The sequence below is a fragment of the Trichoplusia ni genome, chromosome 18, assembly GCF_003590095.1.
Source record: "Trichoplusia ni isolate ovarian cell line Hi5 chromosome 18, tn1, whole genome shotgun sequence".
Classification (NCBI taxonomy): domain Eukaryota; kingdom Metazoa; phylum Arthropoda; class Insecta; order Lepidoptera; family Noctuidae; genus Trichoplusia; species Trichoplusia ni.
In genome coordinates this window covers 245,070-269,284 of record NC_039495.1, presented here as the reverse complement: position 1 = coordinate 269,284, position 24,215 = coordinate 245,070, and the positions used below count along the sequence as shown (strand labels likewise).

The following is a 24,215-nucleotide window of genomic DNA, read 5'->3' as shown; positions in this document are numbered from 1 at the left end:
CAATATCTAGTAGTAATGTTGAATAATAAATGATTTAAAACTAAAATAATGGACTTCGTTTAAAAGTAAACAAATTAAATTCATTATAAATATTTATTCATAATTGTTACATTGGGCATAATTTGGAATTTAGGATTTCAACTCACTCATAATCACAAAAGAAATTGTATCATTTGTTTTGTCAAAATAATACTATATTTTGTTTGAGTTTGTGTAAAAATATGTTACTGCTCCACAATCACTGCCGATTTAGATTCATAATAAACATATAATGGTATTCTACATCACATCATAAAAACAACAGCCATTTTAATAAAATATTCCTCATGTTTCAATAATTCATTATCTGTAATCATGATTTAGATTTTACGTACTTATTATTGTTCTGACGTACTTCCTCAATTATAGAAGAAAAATATCTATTTATATTGAAATGAGAAGAATAAAAGACGCCATATTTAATAGGCCAATGTAATAGCTAGTCTGCCTATGTATAATACTTTTTCATCTACTAACCTAATATATTTTTCTTCTGCACCAAATGCTAAGTGGACTTCAGTACAAAACTTGCATTTTCTAATGTAGGTAATCAAATGTCGTTAGCGATGTTGCTTACACAAAAAATATCTATACTTCTACATTATGCCAACACGCCAACGACAATTGAACGAGTGGAGCAGTACTTTTAATGTTTAAAAAGTTTATTTATAAACTAATCGCTTTATTATACAAAATACGTGTGTTTCTATACAAACTTAGTGTATCAATAAAATTAAACATGTTGTATGTCTAGCACGTGGGCCCAGAATTGTATAAAAAGAAATGTAGTTCAAAATATATTTTGGAAGTAAGGTAATACAAGTTTAGAAAACTGACAAACATTAGGAATTTCAATAAAAACAATACACAGTATCTATCAGTCAATAAGAATAATTAAATAAAAAAATGTTTTATACACAAAAATATGAAAATAAAATCAAATAAATAGTTATCTGGACCCGACATTAGCTTCGAAATATTTCTATTCTGCATAGAAAATTTTCTTTATAAACACAACACTATAGTCCACTACGTCGATATCCAGTCAAGTCTGTTTATCGAGATAGTGACGTGCTAAGACATATACGCGTATTTATCGAAGTCAATAGATCGTAGTTGCGACGGTAAAATATTGGCATTCTATTAAAACTAATAACATTTGAGTGCGTGTATCAACAGTGAGTAATGGATACTTCTAATAAAATATTATAATTTTCATGTAACAAAATAATGCATCTTTCAATACATTATCTAGCAGCAGCTACTTTACAGCTATAAAGTTTGCTTGGCACTACTTTTATTTACATATTGTACATACCTTCAAACTCAAGCCATCCAGAAATTCAACAAATCAAATAAAATCAAAAATCCGTTTTTGACAAAAGACTTCGAAGAATAAAATTAACATGTTCATTTCTTCACAATCCATTCCTCATTTCAATTTTAACTGATGAATGAGAATTTAAGAATATTCAAGACTCAATTTAAGTGGCACGATATGTATTAATACAATTTCAATTATTCGGATTGCTATCGCACTGTACAGAACTGCGATTTAGATTATTAATCAACAAAAAATCACAAGTCACTACCGAAAACCATATAGTGACATTTTCTGTAGGATTTTTTACTATCTCCTTTCTACAATATACTTTATAATGTTACCTGTATCTAGGAACGGGTGATGTCGTATGTTAGGGCTTGTTCGGCACTACGGTACGACGTACAGACTTCGATAAATGCGTGAAACAAATTCAGTGATCCGGTACAGGGGGTAGGTTCGGCTGATATACATACTAACATCATGTAACTGTTACAACATCTTTGTGATTTTTCTCTTGGCTCTTGCGTCATCCTGAAATTTGAAAACGAGTTTTAAAGGAATTATATTTTTTATTCATAAAACAATTATTGCAGTTAATAGAAATACAGTTACGAAATACTACTAATATTAGTACAATAATTCGGGGTATATTTATTTAAACTCTAGAATTTGAAATCGAATTGTATAGTAGTTTGATGTTCACCTATGTTGCATCTGTGTTAAAGACATGTTATGGCGTTTTAGGATCATGTTTGTTTATTTCTGTTTTTTTTTTCTAAGATTAATAAAACCTGAAGGTACATTTATCGACATATGGATTCCGGAAAATAATTGTAGCCGCGTTGGCACATTATTACTAATAAATCTATGAATGTTACATAATTCTTTTGTTAAGCCCAACTTTAGTCCAAAACTGACGACGAAGTTTTTTGATCCTGTTATGCACAATAATTTTTAGAAGAATATCAATATTTTACTATTAATATATACAATTTTAATATTATACATTAAAATATGCGTTTTCTCACCTGTGATGGCATTACATCCATCCATTTTGTTCAAAGAAGTGCGTTCTGTACTGAAACAAATTGAAACTTCTATAGACAACTGACTTCAAAAATTAATCATGGACTCTAATAAGATTTTTGAATTTGAATTGGACTTATTCTGTCTTGAGGGTCTACCGCCAGATATTGACAAGTACCAGCTTACTTGGGTTTGTCGGCACACTGGTGGTAGGCCGCCCAAGAAATTTTAGCGTCACAACATAAATAAGAATTATCAAAAGGAAAACAGAGTTGGTGCTGATCCTGTTAATAAGAAACTAAATTATTGTTGTTCATAGACAAAAACAACATATAACACAAACTCATACATTATAAATTCAATAGAAAAAATATTGACATGATAATTAAAATGCATTTATAGACTACAGTGAGGTAAAGATAGCAAAAAAATTGACTAAATCTAATCAGACTATACTTAGTAAACAATAACTTAGTTTGCTCATAATCAGGACCGTTATAGTATTTAGGTAAAAGCGTTTAGTATAAAGCTTCACTCACTCTCATCTTTCGGGTATTGGGGACTAGTAGGGCTCGCGACCTCGTCGGGTGATTCCCCTAAATAAAAGCGAAACTTTAGATATTTGGATGATTATCACACTCCAATGTTAGAGCTTAAATTGTACATGAATTCAGAATAACCTGAATATAAATCATCCTAAGAAAATGACAGTCTGAATAGCTTTTGCCTCATTTATATGGTAGATAAATGATACAAAGCTGTTGACGAAGTCAGAAGGAAAATTATTATCCTTCGAAAATACATTTCGTACTTTTCTTGTTGTTTTTTTTTGTAGGTAGACTTCGAAACTAGTCAAATCATACCCGAAGTATACTAGTGGAAGCTGCGACTATGGAAGGAGAGAAAGACAGACAGTGTTACACCTATTAGTACATTTTGAAAGAAAGTCAAAATTATATCAGAACATACACAAACAGAAATTGTTTTAACATAAAAGTACTGCATATTTACAATGGTCATGAGTTAAGTTTAGTCACAGTTAAGTTAGAAATTGTGTTTAAAGGATGATTACTTAGTAACATAACAATTAATAAAGTAAATTTGAAAAATGTGGCTTCAACTACACTATTTTTTTTATTAGATATCGGGTCAATAAAAAATGATTCTCTTTCTGAACTCAAAGCTAATAACTAAATACTGTGATTTCAGACATCTACTTAGCTACAGGTTTATATACAAAAGCTTGATATTATGCTTAAAAACACCTTAACAAAAGCACAAATACACAGTAGGTACATTCAAATATAAATATTTTACCACATACTTAACAATATGAAGCACAATTTGAACTAAATTATATAATTTTTGAATTATTAAGCTGAAATTGGTTAAAAGAGCCTGAAAAAAATATGAAAAAAATTGGTGCTACAAAAATACCTAAACAAATATTGTTTATTGGACCCATGCTTGCCTGAATAGGAAATACCTATTACTAAAGTAATAAAACAGCTTCTAAACTAATATTTCAACATACAGCTGCGTATTTACACAAATGTAATGTAAGATGGATGAATGTTTTGAATGTCAAATGTACAAAATGAGAGCCTTCACCAATATTTACATAAGTTACATGAATGTCAAATTACACGTATTGTTACATTGAATAGTTTACTTGGTATGGTGATATGTGCATAACAATCATAGTGGGTAAGCGGCAAGATGAGGAGGTTGAGGTTGTAACGAGATTATTATATAAAAAAAACTTTATTTGAATAGCAATAAGATTAAAAAAAGATTAAGGAGGTTTTTTATTATATCTTGAGTTGAGATTTTTAGTGGAATACCTCATTACAACCTCATGCCAAGCTGTACAAGCATAATGCCGCGCACGTAACGGAGTAATAAGTAAATGGAGTGTTTCAGTTTTGTTTTGTAAGATTTCTATTTACTTCGAAGTTTATTTTTACATTTTAGTGTTAATATTGTTAGAAATGAACAAATAGATTATAGTCAGTCGGTATATTTAATCAAAATCACTAACATTCTGGTGTCTAAAATCATTCTGAACCCAGACAACCGGCAAAGCATCGGATAAAAAATATTTTAATGCTTTAAACCATAACCATACTATTATTATAGCAAATAGCAATCAGAACTCTTACTTTATTGTGAGACAGCAGTTTAAAAAGCTGTTCAAAGGGTTGTTGTGCGCTAACACTGCACCGTTATCTCAAACGATTATTTTGAGAAGAGTTTTGACGAATATTCTAGTTTCGCGTTTAATTTTAGCTACTTCAACTACAGTTTCAGTTATTACACTCCATGTACTTATTATAGTATGTTGGCGAGCTGCACTTACAGCTTGTCTCTGTCACGCGCCTCGCCGAATACCGAGCTCCTCGGGAATGAAGGCTGACTGGAAGACCTCTCGTGTTTCGCTACACCACACAAACGTAAGCTTAGCCATCTAGTACTATCGTACTAAGACTCGTCCTATGTATTCCGTATGTTCTACTCAATTTAGTTCTAAGGAGACTTATCAATCGTTTGAGCTTTTTATTTATGTGAAAAATAACTTTACCCCATGTTTGATAAGAGTGAATACATAAAAAGCTTCAATAAACACCTACTTACTGACAAGTGATAGAAATTTATCAAATGTATATATGTAAATTACATTTCTATAAGGCATTAATCTTGTCACATCCATACATTTCGTCGCTTCACCTGTATCAACACTTGTAGAAAGTTGACTTCTACATGTCCTTTGTACTTAAAAAGATAAACCATCAAGATTTATTTCAGTGACATATTTGATGTAGTAATCTTTATTGTTGTTTTACAATTTATTCTTAGGCGTCTTTTTTTTTTAAGACACCATGATTGTTCTTTTTCTTAATTACCTAAAGAAATTGAGTATAGAATCGGTGTTGATTTGTTTTCTTGTATGTCATCATTGTAGATTCTGTCTAATTCTATATCCGTCTAACTTAACTAACATGCAGCTGATCAACAGTGAAAGATTCAGATTCAGTGCTTATATCATACCCAAATATGTTCTAATACATATTAGGAAGATACTAGATACACCTAAATAATATAATAATATTTAGGATACAAAGATATAATAAGACGGACAGACAATACATCACATAATAGAACATGCATCCCCAGACTTCTGTTTGGACTAAATTCTATTGATACAGTGACATGCTTAAAAAACCTAATTTTCATTTAATTAGTTAAAATAATATTTACCGTTTGTTAGAACTCCGCCGAAAGAATTGCTGTTAAACTTTGTTGGCTCTTGGGAATGCTGAAACATATTGGTATACATATTAATATAATAACTCACTTAATTTCATCGAGTTTCTCAGTAATATCAATTTAATAAGACAGTTGAAAGGACAGGAACTAAATGGGACAGGAAGGAAGGAAGAATAGTAAAAATATAAACATTATCACAGACTAATTTATTAAATACCCCCATAAATTGTGGTATTGTAATAAATTAGTCTAATAAATGGATTTCAATTGTTATGTACAGCTTTGATGGAGGAAGGAAAAGGGGAATCATTTGTACAAAAAGGCCACCAAAATATCTTTACAGAACAGTGTTCATTTGATTGTTAGAATCTCAAGTGATAGTCACAATAAATGTATTACCAATAAATGTATTAACAGTAAGTGACCATCACTTGTAGATTTGTAATTACACAAGTTCTTGGTCGAGAAAACTTGTCATTCAAAAGGGTGTTACATATTAGTTAGATTGAACATGATCTAATGGGGGTGACAATGTCCTTTTAAGCAACCACTATCGGAGGAATCTAAGGTTTTGTATGGCTTTATGAAAATATGCCTGAGAGAGAGGAGTGAAAGAACGGGGAACTATGTGTAAGTGAAGTAGTTAAAATGAAAGTACCCATGGGGCTGGCATAACCACCTTGAGTGTACTGAAGCCTCGTCTATTTAAAAAAAAAAGAACATGATCTCACCTCCATTTCTCTGAGATTCCTCATGAGCGTATCAATATCATCATTGGTAGCCTCCTCACTATCACTCTTGCGCACTTCTTTCTCCTTCCTACACTTGACACTGTTCACTTTTTTGTTTGTGTCATTCACAAGGTCCTTGGAAGGCACTGTCTCACTTTTATCACGTTTAGGTTCACTTTTGTCAGTTCTATTGTCTTCTACCACTTCCACATCACTGCTGCTATCGTCCACCGCTAGCGGCTCCTGCTGGTCACTTAAAGGATCCACGTCGGATATTATCACGACATCCTTCTTCTTTTTGACTTCAGGCGGCCGTTTATCAGGTTTCGCGAATGTCGGGGAATGGTGAACAGGAACTAAGGCAGGTCTAGGAATATTATTCTCAGCAACTCGCATATTCTCTATTTGCTTCTGTGGTATTTCGTCTTTTTGCTTTGGACTGGGGTCCTTTTTACTGGGCTGGTAACTGGTGTCTATGTGTAAAGGTGAGGCTACTCGCTTCTCCTTAACTATACTCTGGCTCTTTTCTGGCTTTTTGACCTTATCTTTTTTAACCATTTCATTTAAGGCAGCTGGCGATTTAACCCTAAGTAATCCTGTAGTTTTTTCTGTTACTTGAACATTGTTATTGAGTTTCTTCTCAGGTTTGGGGGGGTTGTTTGGTACAGGAGTTATCGTTATACTGCCTATATTGTTTGGAGGAATGTAAAGTTCTTCTTTTTTTTCAGTGTCTTTTTTGTCTGGTTTCTCGACTATAAGGTCTTTGCTGAGGGTGAAGGAGTTAATGATGGAGCCAAACACTGCGTTGTTGAAGGGGGTTTTGTCGTCAGGCAGGCCGGGCAGTTCGGTTTTGTCGGGCGAGTGCTTGGTGGTGGTGGTGACGGTGAGCGAGCTCGGGAACTGGATGGGCTCGGCCAGCCCCAGCGCGCCGCCCGCCGGGACGGGCGCGGCGGCCGGCGGGGCGGCGGCCAGCGGGGCGGCGGCCGGCGCGGCGGCGGCGGGCGCGGCCGCGGCGGGAGGGTTCACCGCCTGGGATGCTGAGCCCAGGCGCTGCCGCTTTAAATCCGTTGCTTTGATTTCTTTGCTGAGACTGGAATGTAAAATTTTATTTGTTAATTGTTTTAAAGGTGTAAGGAGAATTTGTAACATGTGTTTGATGAAATAGTGAACAGTAGGCCAGAGATAATAGCTTTGATGATAGTTACATAATAGGGAAAGAATAATAGTAGGAAGTTAAAACAATATATTATTATTTTTTATTTTTTTCTTCTATTTAAGTGGCAAAATTTTCTAATGGTTTAGCAGTTTGCATTGAAATATGGGTTTTACATATAGTCCGATTTTTAATTCGAGGCAGTAAAATGACAATTGCAACTGTCATATATACAAAAAAGGGTGACCCGCTACAATAGTGATGTTTGGAAATCTTACTACGACGATGACATTTAGTCATGCTTTATTTTATTATGTATCAAAAATGAAACTACTTTTACGGATTTTATCGCGGTAAAATTCGTAAAAGTAGTTTCATTTCAATGTCTAATATTCGCCTAAACCTAAGAAACCACTATGTATCAAAAATTTACTATTTCTATTAATTGAGCTTTAATAATTGTAAGTTGATATTAATTTTATTTTTCATCCAACCACTGCATAATGTCAGTATTCATCAGAAGGAGTTGGATGCGCTCGACTTTTCTTGCATGGTAAGGTGCTTCATCTTATACCAGCACCGCATTTGGCTTTAATTTTATAAATTTAAATTAATATTTTTTTTTACATTTAAAAACAGTCACCGTGCATGTCTTTTGATTAATTGTCGTAAATATTTTTTTTTTATACAGAGCTAATTTGATATTGAATAAAAAAATGTAAGCTCGACTAACTTTTGATTGTAATAAGTCGATTCTAACACATCACTATTTATTTGGAATTAAAAACCTGCCACACTGGAAATGTCATTTTACTGCCTCGAATTAAAAATCGGACTATAGATATATTTTTATGTATTAATTTTAATTAGACTAAATGCGTAACTGGATTCGATTTTTGGAAACGTGGCGCAGTTTCGCATTCAAAAACTAAGTGTAATTATTTCAGTTTCTTTCATTTGATATTTTTGGAAGAAAGATTGAGCGACATATTTTTGATTGATTTTTTAAAATCAGTGTGAACGACTAGCTGGCGAGTAGTGTGTAGAGTACATATGAGTGAGGTTGTCGTACTCGGCCTGGCGCAGCAGCGTGGGCATGCGCACGAAGCCGGGCGGGAACAGCGGCAGCGCGAGGTCCTGCAGCAGGCGCAGCGCGGCGGGCGGGGCGCCGGCCAGCCGCGCCAGGCGCGCCAGCAGCCCGCGCGCGCGCCCGCACCACGGGAAGCGCCGCTTGGGCAGCCGCTTCTCCGGCACCGCCGCGCCGCACACCGCGCGCGCCGCCAGCTTCTTCCTGGGGACCGCGACACCTATTATACAACACTAGCAACACAGAGGACTGCTACTACAGGTTTAACTTTAACTTTATTGACTGCACTTTTAACAATTTACTATCTCAAGCATTAATAAAAATAAAGACAAATCTATACAAGTTAAATATGAATTCATAACATCTTTAAAAATAATACCCAACAATCACATTGATTTAATCTTAAAAAACACGAATCTTCATAAAACATTTTTTTAAACAATTATCCAAAATTCAATGTTACCTTTCATTTTGTACTCTTTCACATTCAGCATTATAATTAGCAATCATGGCTGGTTTCCGTTCATTTATTAATGCCTCTAACCTAAAACAGACACAAAAAATATTGCTTTATCGCATGCAAAAATATAGAACTCAAAGCTGTTACTGCATATTCATAACATATCATATTGTCATTATTATTCCCCTTTAAAAAAATTACTTAAAATTTACTCTCACCGCTTCAAAGTTTCCTTGATCATAGCCTCTCTCTGCTCAGCGGTAAGTTGTTCAGAGTCGAAGTCTTCGAGATCGTCATCAACTTTGCGCTTGTCGTGTCGCAACGGCACTGTTGTTGATGTCGATGACACTGTAGTTGAGGCTGTCGTTATTGTGTTGGATGTGGATTGAGCAATTGTTGTGGTTGGCGTGTCTGTAAATATGATAAAGATACAATTATAATATATTCATTTGTAATTACTTTTATGATCGCGCGATCTCGCTCGGAGAAAATCAAGGACAGGAAAGGATACGGAGAGGGTAATTGTAGAAGTGTGTGCCCTGCCATATTGGGACCAGGCAAAAGAACTATATAAAGACCGAGACGCGCGAACAGCGGCAAGGGTCAAATACGCAACGAATTGTATGAAGAGGATTTTGATCTTCAAATATGATGCATATTTCGTTTCGAAAATAATTCGCCGTAAACTTGTTCCGAAACTTTGTTTTTTTTTTGTAAAGTGAGTCATGATTTTCTCTCTGCTAGTCGTCGTTTTACGGAGCCCACCCACATACTCAGGTTAACATTCAATATCATGGATTATTCGCTCGCGTGCTCCGTCACATACTTATACCCGTCAACCGCGCCGCGACCCGCAATTAAACCTTGACCTTACACTCACCGTGACTGACGGCGGCGGCGGCGGCCCGCTGGCGCAGCAGCTGGCTGCTGGTGCGCAGCGCGGCGGCGGCGCGCGCCCAGCCCGCCCGCCGCGCGCGGGACCCGCAGCCGCCCAGCGACAGCGCGCGCGACACACTGACAACAACAGACACTTACACAACTGCAAGAATATCTATACAATACGCAGTGATGATCGAGTGAGAGAAAGGTGTTCGATTTTTAAAAAATAATCACTGGGTGGCCAATTTTTTTTTAAAACCCTCTACGGCATAAGACCCCGCATTCTGCCGGTTCTTATTAATTAAGCAGATATTCTGTATTCAAATACTTTTACAGTCTTTTTTTATATGTCAATGCACTCACGCGATGGTAAATTGATCAGCATGAGCAAGATTCTGCGTGGAAGACGAGTTGGTTTGTGATGTCCGCGCGTATGCCTCAAGAGCCTCCAGCGCCTCGATGACGGCTGACGGCAGCTTCACCTCCACTTTGCTCTCAGTATCCCTAGATAACAAAATAAATCGTCAGTGGCCACAGTAAAAAGTTGTATTTTCATCATGCATTAACACTTATCCAAACTATATCTTACAAATATGAATTTATCTTTCATTTTTAAGTACGGATAAGAATGAACCTTACCTGGAACTGTCTGATGTGATGGCATTTTCAGAGCTGGGCGCCGGCTTGGACGTGAGGGAATCTGACTGAGAAGTACGGGAGTCTGCACTTTCGCCGTCACCGTGAGCGTTGTCTGGATAAAATAACAAGCATATCATTAAAATGATCATATTATTAATAAACTATACATCGAATTACATTATTGCATCCTGTTTAAAATGTTTCAAAATTGCGTGATTATCAATTTAGAGTTTAATGGTATCACTTTGAAAGATAATAATGTATGTTTATTTTTATTTTCGATCTGATGAATATTTTTCTTTTAAATTTTAATAGTAATGGTCTCATACCATCAGAAGTTTGCTTTCCAGATGTAGCCGCCGAGGAGTCTGTCCGCCGAACCTTCTTTGCTTTCTTCTTATCAATCTTTTTATTTTTCTGTGGACGAGAATTTAGTATTAGATTTTATTTTCCTTTTTTGTTTACTTAAATAGCTAATAATCAAAAAATCTATTAAATTTTCGTGTGTAAAGAATGAAGCAAGAGCTGCCAGCTCAATAGAATTGTTTAAACTATTTCTGGTAGTATGTACCAACATTGGCGTTGCAGCATCTTGCTTATAAACGAGTAATACAGACACTACATTCTTCATATTATGTGATGTCTCACCTTTTTCCGGTGTTCAGTCTTGTGGCAGTCGATGTCGCCGTTAGCGATCGCTTTAGGATCCTTCTCATCCTGACTCTCCGACTCAGAGGAACTTTCTGATGACTCGTCTTCGCTACTGCTCGATGATATGCGCCTCTGTAAATGTCAATTATAATGAGTGAATGTCTGAAGATATTAATGATGAGATTTGTGTGTGGTTGCAGATTTAACTAATAAACAAGATATCTTATACTATCGAGCAGCAAATCCTTCAGATTTTTACTTAGCATTTAAATAAGTTTTATTAAAGTAGTAATATCATATAAATATGATGTCAAAAAAGGCTGCTAGTTTTTAAAATAGCTACCAGATTGATGGCACACGTCCGGTATGCTCGCTGCCATAGTTTAAGACTAATCTTCAATCCTAAAGTACTCAATAACTAGAATATTATATACTGTAAATGAAAATACAGGGGAGCTTTTTGCGCCGTTTCTTCTCTCGCAGCGGGAAGCGGTAAAGGGTGCGGGAATCTGGGTACATTGTAATTTGCCATTAAAAAAGTGCTACTTATTAGAATAATTTTAAAATCTCACCTTATTCCTCCTACTGCTCCCGGGCTCGCCATCAGACATAGCGGACTGGTTCTCCGGTACATTCTTGAACTCCAGGGAGCCACAGTTGATGTAGAAGCCTCCGTAAAGAGTGTCACACTCCGGCGGGATCATCTCATCGTACTGAAATGTTACGAATCGTAATGTAATGTAAATGAAGCAACGGTAAATTTAGTTAAATATGTGACTTGGCCCTAGTCACCTTCAAATTACTTTTCTATTTGACAGTTGTTGTTGGGGAAATTGTTACTTATATATAATTACGAAAATGGGAATACAAAATCAGGTTTACGCGATAGCTTTAAAAGTTATGATTGTAAGTTGTCTACAGGCACTTGTAATAACTTTTCAAGTGCAATCTAACGTCTCTTTTGATAGCAGTTTTTCGGTCAACTTTTCCATACGGATTTTTTATAAGTTTTACTTTCAGTGTTATTCAAGTTAACATACCTACTAATATTATAAATGCGAAAGTCTGTCTGTTACGCTTTCACGTCTAAACCACTGAACTGATTTTAATGAAATTTGGTACAGAGATAGAGTTGACCTTGAGAAAGCACATAGGATAGTTTTTATCCCGGACTTTTGAAGAGTTCTCTTGGAAACGCGATATAAACGACCTCGACGCGGGCGAAGCCGCGGGCGAAAAGCTAGTACTTCAATAAAGGATATTTCTTATGTGGTAAGAGGTAAAACCTGGTTACGTATGTATAATTATATTTTATGCCATGTCTCTCACGGCAGTGCCTAAGCATTGTTTAACATGGGTGAGCTGTATAACTTGTATGGATTCTTTCACCTAGTTGCATAAAATTAAATTTAAACTTGAAACATTTACTAAAATTCCGTAAGTATTAATCATCAATGATAATAATAGTTACAATACACAAGATTAGATCAAAGATAAGTGAATGCAATTTTAAATAAAGTTTAGTTCATTTTCAAGGAGAAAGTATATGCATGTATAAAACAGGATAATACCTAAAGACCCTACACATTATAATTACCACAACCAAATACCGATATATAAGAAGACTATGTATAAAGAATAATTTTGACACTAGTTAAATTACATTTAGTTACTACTTTATTTGGTGCTAACCACCTTACTCGGTGTCTTACGTTAAATTTGACTGACCAAGAAAAAACTAACATTAAATCCTTACAGAAAATTCAACCAATCAGTAACTACGCACTACAAACGATCGAAACAACAGTGGCTAACCCTAAAGATACATTGCCTTGGTTTAAAGACCTAGGCAGTCCTATTGTGAAGGCAGCGCAGCTCTTTACAAACGACACAATAGCTAAATCTGTCACGGGTTATAAGCGAGCAGGCTATTGCTAAAATTGGCATTCTTCTGAAAACATCCGATTGTTTATTCCGGTGCGACAGTCCCTATTCTAAAATACCAGTTGACCTAGATAGTCTGCTTTTATTTGGTTTCGGATGAAGTAAAAGGGACTTTTTTTGCGCGGCTTTATAATGTTTGTGTGAATGGTTGAAGTTGTATTTTTCTTTTTATTTATTTTAGTCGTAACCTTGCTAACCTTTTGCTTTTAAAACAAACGACATAGGTTCACACAGTTGATGCCATACTCGACTAATATTGACAAAAATATAGTTTGTCAACAAGTATTTCTTACCTAGATTTGTAAACTAGCAGAACATACAGAGCAAGACGATACACAACATAGATGTGTAATTTGACACTACTTGGACATTCCGCGTGCATGACAACAAACGAAAGTTTAAGGGCTCATGATAAGGCACTACCTACACTAAACCTTATGCATTTTTGACTACAAATATCGACGAGTAGTTGACGTCACCACGAAAAACCAATTAATAAAAATAGATAGAAATAGGCAACGTGTCTAGAGCTTGATCTCTGCATGGTACAAGCGTTTGTGCGATCCACGAATGCTTGTCCTGAATCTGGTCGTCTTTGTGCGCGTGACTTGAATATTTGTGAAACCCCGCGCCACAAGGATAAAATTCCTTAGTGCGGGAGTCGTTTTAAAAAAAACTCTTATTTCGTAATTTTTGTGTAACTAACCTAGTTTATTGCTATCGTTAAATAAGTCAAACAGAATCTGATAACAGTAACAAAGTTCTTAACAAACAAATGCGTCACACAACATAAATTAATTAAAGACTACAGTGACGTATTGTAAAACCAGCAAACTAGGTGTGACTGTGGTGATGAATTTGACATAATAAGGTATACGACCTTTCGTCTCTTAAATTCTTAGATAAAATGTGTCTATCGTTTAAAAACATACGTGTTTATAAAACCTTACGTAAAGATTAGAGTGTGGAACTATAATGTTTTCGAACGTTTCATTATTTAGTGATTGTAGCGTTGACCTTGAGAATGGATTACAAGTTACCCCTAATTTATTTTCATTGGCATGATTAATGAGACTAGTCACGAATTCTATCCAACAGCATTTGAAAACAAAATATATTTTGTACGAAATTTGTTATACCTACCTAGAATCTCTTAAACCTATTTCAGGCGAAGGCCTTTTTAAACATGGTCCATATTGTTTTATTATTTCTTTTTGACACTATTTTCCTAACAACACCATCCGCCATACGTTTCTTGGGGCTGAGAGAATCTCAAACTGAGTAGTTACAGTAGTAGTAGCAACAAAAAGAGATGGTAGACCCACAAGGAGATAGCAGAACGAACCCGATTCTTTTGTACTAAACTGGGCACTGTTAGCCATAGACCGGGATGGATTGAAGGAGAGAAAGAAGGTATTATTCATGCAGTAGGACGCTAGTGGGTTATAAGGACAATGGTGTCTACAAGCTGTGTCAACTATGTGGTAGGTACTGGCCTCTAACATCTATGACAGATGATTGGAACATCAGCCGTGTTAGTACTTCTGATCAACTATACAACTTAGTGTAAAGTAATGAACTCACCCCATGTGTGTTATCAATGAAGGAATCGTTCTCATCGTAGCCAGCGCCGATATCAGCAAAGTCGTCGTGTTTCGACCTGCCCTTACGTCCATATGTGCTTTTACCACCCTGCATAGACATAAATTCTGATTTACACAATTAGGTACGATAGGATGATGGAAAAAGCATCTTTCTTCTTTACAGGAACATCTGGATATACTCTATTACATAATATACAATTAGAAAGTATTCAAAGTATATTCGCTGTCTCGGTGACCGATTTTTTTTTCTAGATACATGACAAGTTCACTAGTAAAAAAAACAATGAACAGATATGCAGGATAACGATATCGTTATTCGCCGGCAATAGCGCAATAGATTAATAACTCAAATTGTTTAACATTTGACTAAAACAAACCCATACAACTTTCTTACTGAAACAGGGGTACTCTCATATTAAAACTGTAATAATTCAGAGCACTTACATATTTCTGTTCAAACTTTCTGGCGATACGTTCCACATCTTCATTATTTTCGGAATATGGGTCCAGCCCTGTATTCTTGCCGTTTTCTACTCTTTTCTTTCTCTGAAAACAAAAAAGAAAATTATAAAACGCTTGTTTGCGCGATTACGTCTGCGTTAAGCGCGAAGATCAGTCAGGTATCTCAAAGTTTGGATGAATATTTTTGAGACATGCATCTTCTTCCCATTTATGCAACAAAGATCTTTCATTGCTACTCTGCTCCTATTCATTGTAGCGTGATGATATGTATTATATAGTCTAACTTAAAAAACGGGGTACCTGACTGTTTTGTTTTTCAAATAGGACTCCTGAGGTTAGCGCTTTCACAGAAGCTTTATAATATTAGTGTAGATTATTATGCAAAGAAAAAAGTATGGATATAAATACATACAAGTTGACATAATTTATTATAACTAATAGCAGGTAATACATATTGAACTAAGCAAATACATGCATGTATGCATAATAACATTGCAATTACTCAGTAGGTCAAGAACCATATTACATATGTATAATAAATAATAAATATTATACAACAGAAATAATTATATTTGCATTGAAATTATTATTACATAGTTATGTGCAGAGTAATTAATCATTAATGTCTTTTAGAGATTGAAGTAGAGAAGTAAAATAAAAAAAAACTGTATCACATTCTAAATAATGCAAAGTGTAAATACAAACACTAGAAATAGGTATTAATAGTTACAACAGTATGTAATGCAAGTGAAAAATTCAGTTATCAAGAAAAAAAATGCAAAGTAGAGAAGAACATTTCAAAGAGGAAGGCCACTTATAAAATAAAAGATTGGTAGGAATTATTAATTGATGATAAAATAACTATGTAATATATTATCAGCACTTAATAAGATAACATATAAGACCCCACTGTTCTCTTTGTGTACCGATACACATTTATTTGCATTATATTTATATTAATTATTGTAAGCTAATGCATTAAACAGTACCTTTTAACATTACTTTTATAATGTTGTGTCCATAAATTGTAAACAAAAAAAGATATTAGAGCACAGGTACAACTTGTACAAGTACTGAGATTTCGTAAAGGAGGTTATTAGTGTTGAGATGCTATTTTATTCCGACAATTGCAATGGCAGTTGTGGGCCTATAGACATGATATACTTAAGGATGTTGATATATTAGTTAAGAATAAACATTTATAATAAGAAAAGCCAAGCAAGGCAGCTAGAAATAGATTTCGGATATTGAACTGAGAAGATATCACTAAAACTTTACAGTCAAGTTGCAGAACAACGAAAAAAGTGGCACTAGAAAATAAAATATATAAATTTGTATGTACATAAAAAGGCAAATTCCAGAAAAGTTAAATTTAAGTTGTCATAATATTATGTGTAAGACGCAGTTGGTATAGTCATTAAGACGTTTTCTACAACTATTACATTATGTAACATGTAAACTAAACATTATACATGAAAAATTTTTGTTCATAAGTGTGTATCTATAAAATGATATGAAAAATTAATATCATATTTTTAAGGGTCCTAGACACTTTAAGGTCATAATTTTTAATTTAGAGATAGTTTTAATACCTACATAACCATAATCAAATAAAACCAATGATTTCTGTCACATGATTGAAAATCGTAAAACTAATTCAATCCGTCGTGCGCGCGCTCTGATTGGTCGAAATTTGCATTAACATTTTGCCTTGTTCTATTTTCAAGAGATACCTATAACCTAGGTTATGTACTAAGAATTTCATGTAGGATTATTACGATAATAACAACACATTGTTGACGTTAAAAGCCTAAATCGATGTTTATAATGATGCCTAATATTTCTATTTATTAAGATTTGCTCGCAATGACGTCTATTACGCATCCGTCTCTTTCGCGCGCCATCATTTGCAAAGCCCTGACAGAAGTCAATACACCGGACCTAGATTTGAACCAACATTGGCCGCAAACATTTGTAATTCGACGCGCTAGGCACCACCAACACCAATCTTCCGACAAAGTGAAGTGTAAAGTTAAAACAAAAGATAATACCTACGACGCCATTTTTAATCAGCGGCCATTGAACTCAGTGCAATAATCACATCACAATAACTAATAAAAAAAGTGAAAGCGCAACAAATCGAAGCGCGCGGCACATTGTCAATCAATCATTCAAATAATTATTGTACGTTCATAAAAAAAATATTAATTTGTAATAAAAAAATATATATACCTATTAAGTTTGCAACAAACAACGTAAATAATAATAATAAGTACATAACTGCTAAAAAACCGAGAAGGTATAGACATAATCATCGTCTCAATGAATGGCCATGACACTGACAAGTCAACACACCCAATCGTGATAAGGTTAAAAGCCTTGAACAGAGTACTATGTGCCTTTGCCACTCAATACATTGTATTATTAATAAGACAATACAAAAAACCTATTCCTAATTAAACGCCTGAATAAAAGGAAAATTTCTTATTTTGTAAAGAGATAAGTTGATAACCAGTTTGGCTTAAATTGGAATGATGTCATCATAACATCTCAATCAATCTAGACTTAGATAGGTAAGCTACTTATTTAATAAAAACAAGACAAAGCCAAATTACAACTAAATTTTTAATGTAATAAAGTAACTCCATCATCATTATAAATAAGGTAGGTATGACACATGCTCGCTATTCCCGAAATTTTATAAAACAGCACGATATAAATTTACTAAAAGTATAAAAAATCATATACCTGTAAGAAGTACAAAAGACTAACAACGATAACACAGTCTCGTAAGAAAACAGAATTACAATAAAATTGATAATCTACCCCATATCATTTACAAATGCACATGCAATAATAGCCATTATCACATTAGCATAGAGACGATAAAAGCGCGCCATAATTACCGACAACAAAACGCGCGAACCAGACAGCACGCACCCATAAAAAAAATAAAGCAATCAGCAGAACACCCACTAGGTATTATATATTATGTATAAACCCGTTCTATACAATGGAACATCATACCGTAAACTATAAATAACAATGCCACGGTGCATAAAAAATAACCTGAAACGAAACACCTAACATACATAAGTTCCTCCCACACGCTATACGACACTATACGTGAAAATAAAACAAAAAATAAAATAAAACCACAAACATTCACTAAACAAAATGTTTACACACTCACACACGCGCACGCAGCTCACATAGTACAATCGCAGATCTATATACATAACCTGTGTACGAATAATACTTAAAAACTGTTATCGATTAATAATAGAGCCACAAGAAAACAAAAAAGCTCACAGAGAAGCAAAGGTCGTGATACAATCTGCCAACGAGTGCATTTTGCAAGGGAAACTAACTTGGCAACATTGCAGATCAAGTTTGAAAACAAACACATAACCAAACATTCTATATACGCATCAATACATAATAAATTACCCTTTCTGTTCGTTATTATAAATCCCTTAATCCCAGTAATGCGTAAGAACAGTACAACGATACCAAACGAAGTACTTTCGTATCTGTCTGTTGCCTACACGCTGTCTCTATCTTATATGATAAACATACCTATATACCACTTATGTACACTAAAATTGCAAACATATGTTGTAACTTTCATTTACAATGATATAAAATTAAATAATAAAATGTAACCTAAAACTCTACCTTACTTATACCGGATACCCTGTACAATTGGTAGGTTATCCTAGGTCATTGAAATCAAGACTTTCGCGTGTATTACTGATATCGTACGCGATGCAATATCGTCAGCACTCATTATGCATGTTATTTATAAGCTATAACAATGTAAAAAATGTTCATATTGGAGTAAAAACAACTTTAATCATAACGTGTTAGCGATCAAAACATTGCTCTCGTTAAATGATGTTCTAAGCCGACAACGAACTTCTATGATTGTTGCAAACATGGCGACCGCTATCTGAGCTTCTCGAGCAGTCCGTGGACGCAAATTCATGTCACAAACCTAATACAAAACCGTGTAACGTAAGCAAAAAATATCCTATAACGATTTCTACTGGGCCCCATAAAACCGGCTGTGACCGCGGTCCTGACAATGCATAGGCTACAATTTTTTTTTAGCATATTCCTTGCACTACAAAGAGCTGGAAAACCAGTATGGTTGCGTAAATTGCTATGATTTTCTGTTATAACTTACCTCTTCTGCAATGACTAGTTCCTTGTAATTCAGCTCCGGATATTTACTTTCGTTGCTTTCATCCAAATTTATAGTTAATCTCACTGTTTTGTTCACATTATTCTTTGCACTTTTTGGAGCACCCACTGTTATAAGAGTAGCACGTTTAGGGTCCGACATTTTCCACCAAAACCGAGTATAAAATGATTTTTTTCAAAGCATGACACGACCTGCATTTTCAAACTGTGTAGCACATTGCCACCATGTTGGTATTCATTGTTTGGGTTGTGAGCGCCACGGTAGAAATAGGAAACTTTTTCAAAGTTGTTAATGTTTTGTCATAGATGGCGGGCCAAATCCAGCAGATGTTATTAAAACCGTCTAAATGTAACCGAATTGGAGAACGATTACTAGCTGAGAAATGTTATATGTTTCGCTTCTTCCTCAAGTAAGTGTGTATTTAGCAATAAATGACATATTTAAATAAGGATTTTTCTAAAAACACAATTTGAATTCTGTCATTATCAAGTGTTTTATTATCTGTGGTAAACTATGGCGGCGTCTATAAGTTACAGCTATGATGTACAGATGTCGTAATGCGAACTGCTAAATTGTCATCTTCTATTCTGTTTTACCGACATTCACAGATTATATTTTACCCTGAACATAAAAAGCATCTTGTAATTCCTTATTTCATTTTAATAAGAATTTTAAATAAGAATTTTAAATAAGAATTTTAAGGAGAATTTATAAATTAAAATGAGGGATGAACTATTTCATATGTCGGTCGTCTACATTCTAATGTCAAAAACACTAACATCGATTTCTGCGCAATTTCAATCCAAATTAATAGATGGCGCTGTTGTATGTTAGACACAAAAAACTAAATATCTATTTGTAAGAGAGTTTTGAACACCCCTTTTTGTGAGCTATTCTATCCAATATTTTTTTATCTATACGGGAAGAAATTTAGAAAAGTAACACTCATATTGTCATCGCATTGGAAAATTCTGCGACGAAAATCATGGTGAAGTTGCACTTTGACCTCGACAAGTATGTAGGTATTGTATGATTTGTTAAACAAGGGTGATAACGGTACGCAAAATGTTTAAGGTACGGTATTTTGTGTCTTTATCAAAGCTAATCACTTGTAGAAATTATGTTACGCATAAATCATTCAAAAATTACTTCTATGAACAAAATTAAAACAAAAATAAATAAAAGTAATTTACTTAAATACCGACTTTTTGCATTTTATTTTACGTTGACCTCTACATTTCAGTTTTCACCCAATTATGGGGCCAAATTCAAATTTGAAACGAAGTGAGGTTATTTAAAAAAATGAAGCAATCAGCAAAAAGTGGGTTGGTGGTCCTTAAGATGGGTATTTTCGGAAAACGCTGATGACTTGGACATTATGAGACCGAGATTCCTATTAAGATACGGGACATTAGTCTCACTTGAGACGCGTTCGTTCCAACATTGTGCTTGCCTAATAAAAAATATTGGCGGCAAGTAAGTAAGCTAATTAGGAATATACTTATAAGTTATGAAACATTCATAAACAATGAGAGATCTTTTTTAGACACGTTTACAACAGGTATGAGAGAGCAACATAAATTAATTTTATTTCTAGTGTAGAAGCCATTGATTCTTATCATTATGGTATGTTATGGTATTTGCAGTATTTAGGTATGGTTTTACCTAGTTACCAAATCTTCAAGTCTTGAACAAACAATGAATTTATTTAAAAATTGAAATTCCTTTGTTGTAATCAAGATCTTAAAAGACAGTCAAAGGCAAATTCTTTATTTCAATTAGACCAGTATATGGCACCTTTGAACGTCAAAACAATTTATATAATTATGAACAATATTAAAAAACTACAGTTTTGTTTGTCCTTTTAAACCATCCAATATTTTATTTACAAAATTATTTTAGTCAAAGGTTCATTCACCACTATCCTCGCCTAACCACTAACCCGGCCAAACGGAACACAAAGTAGATATTATTTCATGAATCCCGAGATATATGACCGCACTCCGAAGATATTATTCATTAGGGAAAATGAAATTTTGACCTCACCGCCGTGACGGCTTTAATGCCAGACCATTCCAATTTCGAAAATCCACTTTTAACTGTTTTACCGACATTTGGCTTAGAGGGTGACCTATTAATTTATGGTTATATGAATTAATCCCTTCGTGTAGTCTATTCGCAAGAGTAACGGGTCTATTGAGAGGTCTCGGAGATATTTCAGTGGGGTATTACTGATTATATTATACATTTGTTATTTTTTTGCGGGAAAGGAATATTTGTTATTGTGACTGTCGAATAAACCAAAAATATTTGATATTTTAGGTAGCTAGTAGTTAGGTACCTTTATTTTCATCGTTGTTACTATTCACTAAATACGCTTTTGTCCGAAAGGAATAGACGTCTTAAACTTATACTCGGAGACATGTAATGGGATTCGAATATAATTCATTTGCTTATTTTTAGTGCACGGAAAGGCAACGCGTTCGACTAGGTGGTTGCCAACGGCACCCTTCGCATAAGTGTGTCATACGGAGGTGCCGCTAGTGTCAACCTAGAAAACGGTAGCGGGTTAATTTGACGGCATACCATGTCACCTGCTGGTTCGAGGTGTCGTGCGATAGTGAATCGTAGAATTGGGGAAATTTTGAGGTCTTTCTCGAACGGAAGAAAAGTGACTAAGTAGTATAGTAGTATATACTTCAGTAAAAAAAGGAAAAAGTTTCATAGACAACCTTTTAGCGTCCTCTCTATGGTTAAAAAAAAACAAAATTCGATCGCCATCTTCCCTTTTTTAACTGATTACGCCTTATATCACATAATATTTGTTCCGAATTCAATATTGAATCATAAATTCAGTACAAACTCACCTCTGTCACTCTAACCGTATAATAATATATTTCCTTTCAAAACTTGTAAGTACACGAATATTTCGAGTGGGCTTTTGAGCATTTGCAGGTACTGTGGGTTTCGTTTGAAGTTAACAGGGCCGCGATAGAGGAATGAGTGCTGACTGTATTTCATGGTTATCGTGTTTCTAACAATACTTAACACAAAATGATGGCTTGTTCAAAACATTTCTTTGATTTGTGTGTAAAGTATCTGTTTTTAACGTGAAAACCTTTGTAAGTAATACTGTAATCGTTAAGTTTTTATTACTGATTTTAGGAAATGCGACTTTCTCCGGCGAAGCAGAAAAGTCAGTTCTCAGTATTTTATAAACTGCTAAACGTATCTAGAGTACTTTTGAAGTTTTATTCAGCCTTGTTCGCACCATGTTTTCCAGGCGTTGTTTGTGGATTTTCCAAATAGATCTGTGGTGACACACAGTATTCTACGGGGTGTCACAATGGACAGGGATAAAGGAACAATTCTCAACGAAAATAAACGATTTTCCTTTGTTTTACCGGTAGTGGCGTGTTGAAGTCTTTTTATTTTGGTTGTCTTGCGTTGACGTCGTGTGGGTACCATCAGGATTTAAGTACTCTTTGTAAAGTTTCCTTGTTTTAAATTCGACGCAGCTTTTAGAGAATGAATTTATCATACTGTATCACTATCTCTGTTTTCAGTTCATTTGTTTAAGTGTTCTTAATCATTCGTTCAGTTTGTTTATAGCTATTCCGCTAATAGAAGGATATATTTGATATTAGTGGTCACCTTAGATTGAATTTACGGATTTGTTGACAAATTAAACTTTAAAAATCCAAAAATCACAGGCATAACTTCTTCACACGTATAAGGCAATGTAATAACGGTGTTCCATATAGGATCTCACTTGCTTAGGCCTTATAAAAACGCTTGAATACGTAAGTGGGAGAATTTAAATAAATTTCACTAGAAAAGTGTACTGCGTTCGTCTGATTACAATATTTATGAGTGCTACCTACGTTTAGTTCGCGCGTGACTCAAATTTCACCCTTTCTCTCCGTCCAGGGCAGGGCGCTACTTCGCAATTACTAAGGAGGTACGAAAGAAAGGATCTGGTTCTTTTTGAAAAAAAAAACATGTATACTCAAATGGAATAAGTAGGTACTCGTAAAGTGTCAATAGAAAGTGGGTGTAACCCTGATAAGAATGCTCAAAGAAGTTAAAACCCCTTAAAAGTTCTTAGCCTGTTTTTTTTTTGATGAAAAAAACAACGTTAGGTTCATTTAAGAACGTTGGTATAGCCCAGTGAAGTACAAACATCTAAACGTAAACAATATTGACTTTAACTTTTTTAAATTTTATTTCATTCCCTTTGAAAACATTTCAAAATCTCCAGACACTTTCGATTTTGACTAAACATCTTTGTCCGACTTCAGAAATGAAATGGCAAATCGATTCGATCCAGAATTGCACCTTTCCTTCCGAACTTGGCAAGGTGTTCGATTTTCGTGACTCCGCGTAACCAATACCGCATCCATGCCTATTTACGAAGAACACATTTGCATTGGATATTTTCCAGTTCAATCTAGTGGGATCGAGGTAGGTGTGAGGACGATGCTATGTAGACGTATGTAGTGCTGAGAACTTGTAAGGTAATGTGAAGTTACGGTGCTATCCAAGATTTGTTGGGAACACGTGGAAATCTGTTCGTCTCGAAGAGTTAAATTAAAAGTTTTTGTATCGTTTTGGAAATCATAGGTACAGTGACGACAAGAGGAAAATGAGAAGAGACGTATTTGCCCACCGTTGGGCAGAGACGTCCAGTGGAGTAAAAAAAACAACAAAAGTTTATAATTAGGACTTTTTAATTGTTTGAG

At 34.7% G+C, this 24,215-nt stretch overlaps 1 protein-coding gene across 1 annotated transcript; it reads right to left on the bottom strand.

Annotated features, from left to right (window-relative positions):
* Positions 1-79: 79 nt before the first annotated feature.
* LOC113503110 (yemanuclein) lies at positions 80-20,071 on the bottom strand. Its single transcript, XM_026884928.1, has 17 exons — positions 19,456-20,071; positions 15,249-15,350; positions 14,785-14,892; positions 11,829-11,969; positions 11,254-11,388; positions 10,935-11,022; positions 10,606-10,717; positions 10,330-10,470; positions 9,968-10,101; positions 9,306-9,498; positions 9,091-9,171; positions 8,613-8,831; positions 6,388-7,477; positions 5,648-5,705; positions 4,749-4,827; positions 2,392-2,441; positions 80-1,894 (listed from the first exon to the last, which is right to left on the bottom strand). The coding sequence occupies exons 1-17, from the start codon at positions 19,612-19,614 to the stop codon at positions 1,890-1,892; spliced, it is 2,895 nt and encodes a 964-aa protein (XP_026740729.1). The 5' UTR covers positions 19,615-20,071; the 3' UTR covers positions 80-1,889.
* Positions 20,072-24,215: the final 4,144 nt, after the last annotated feature.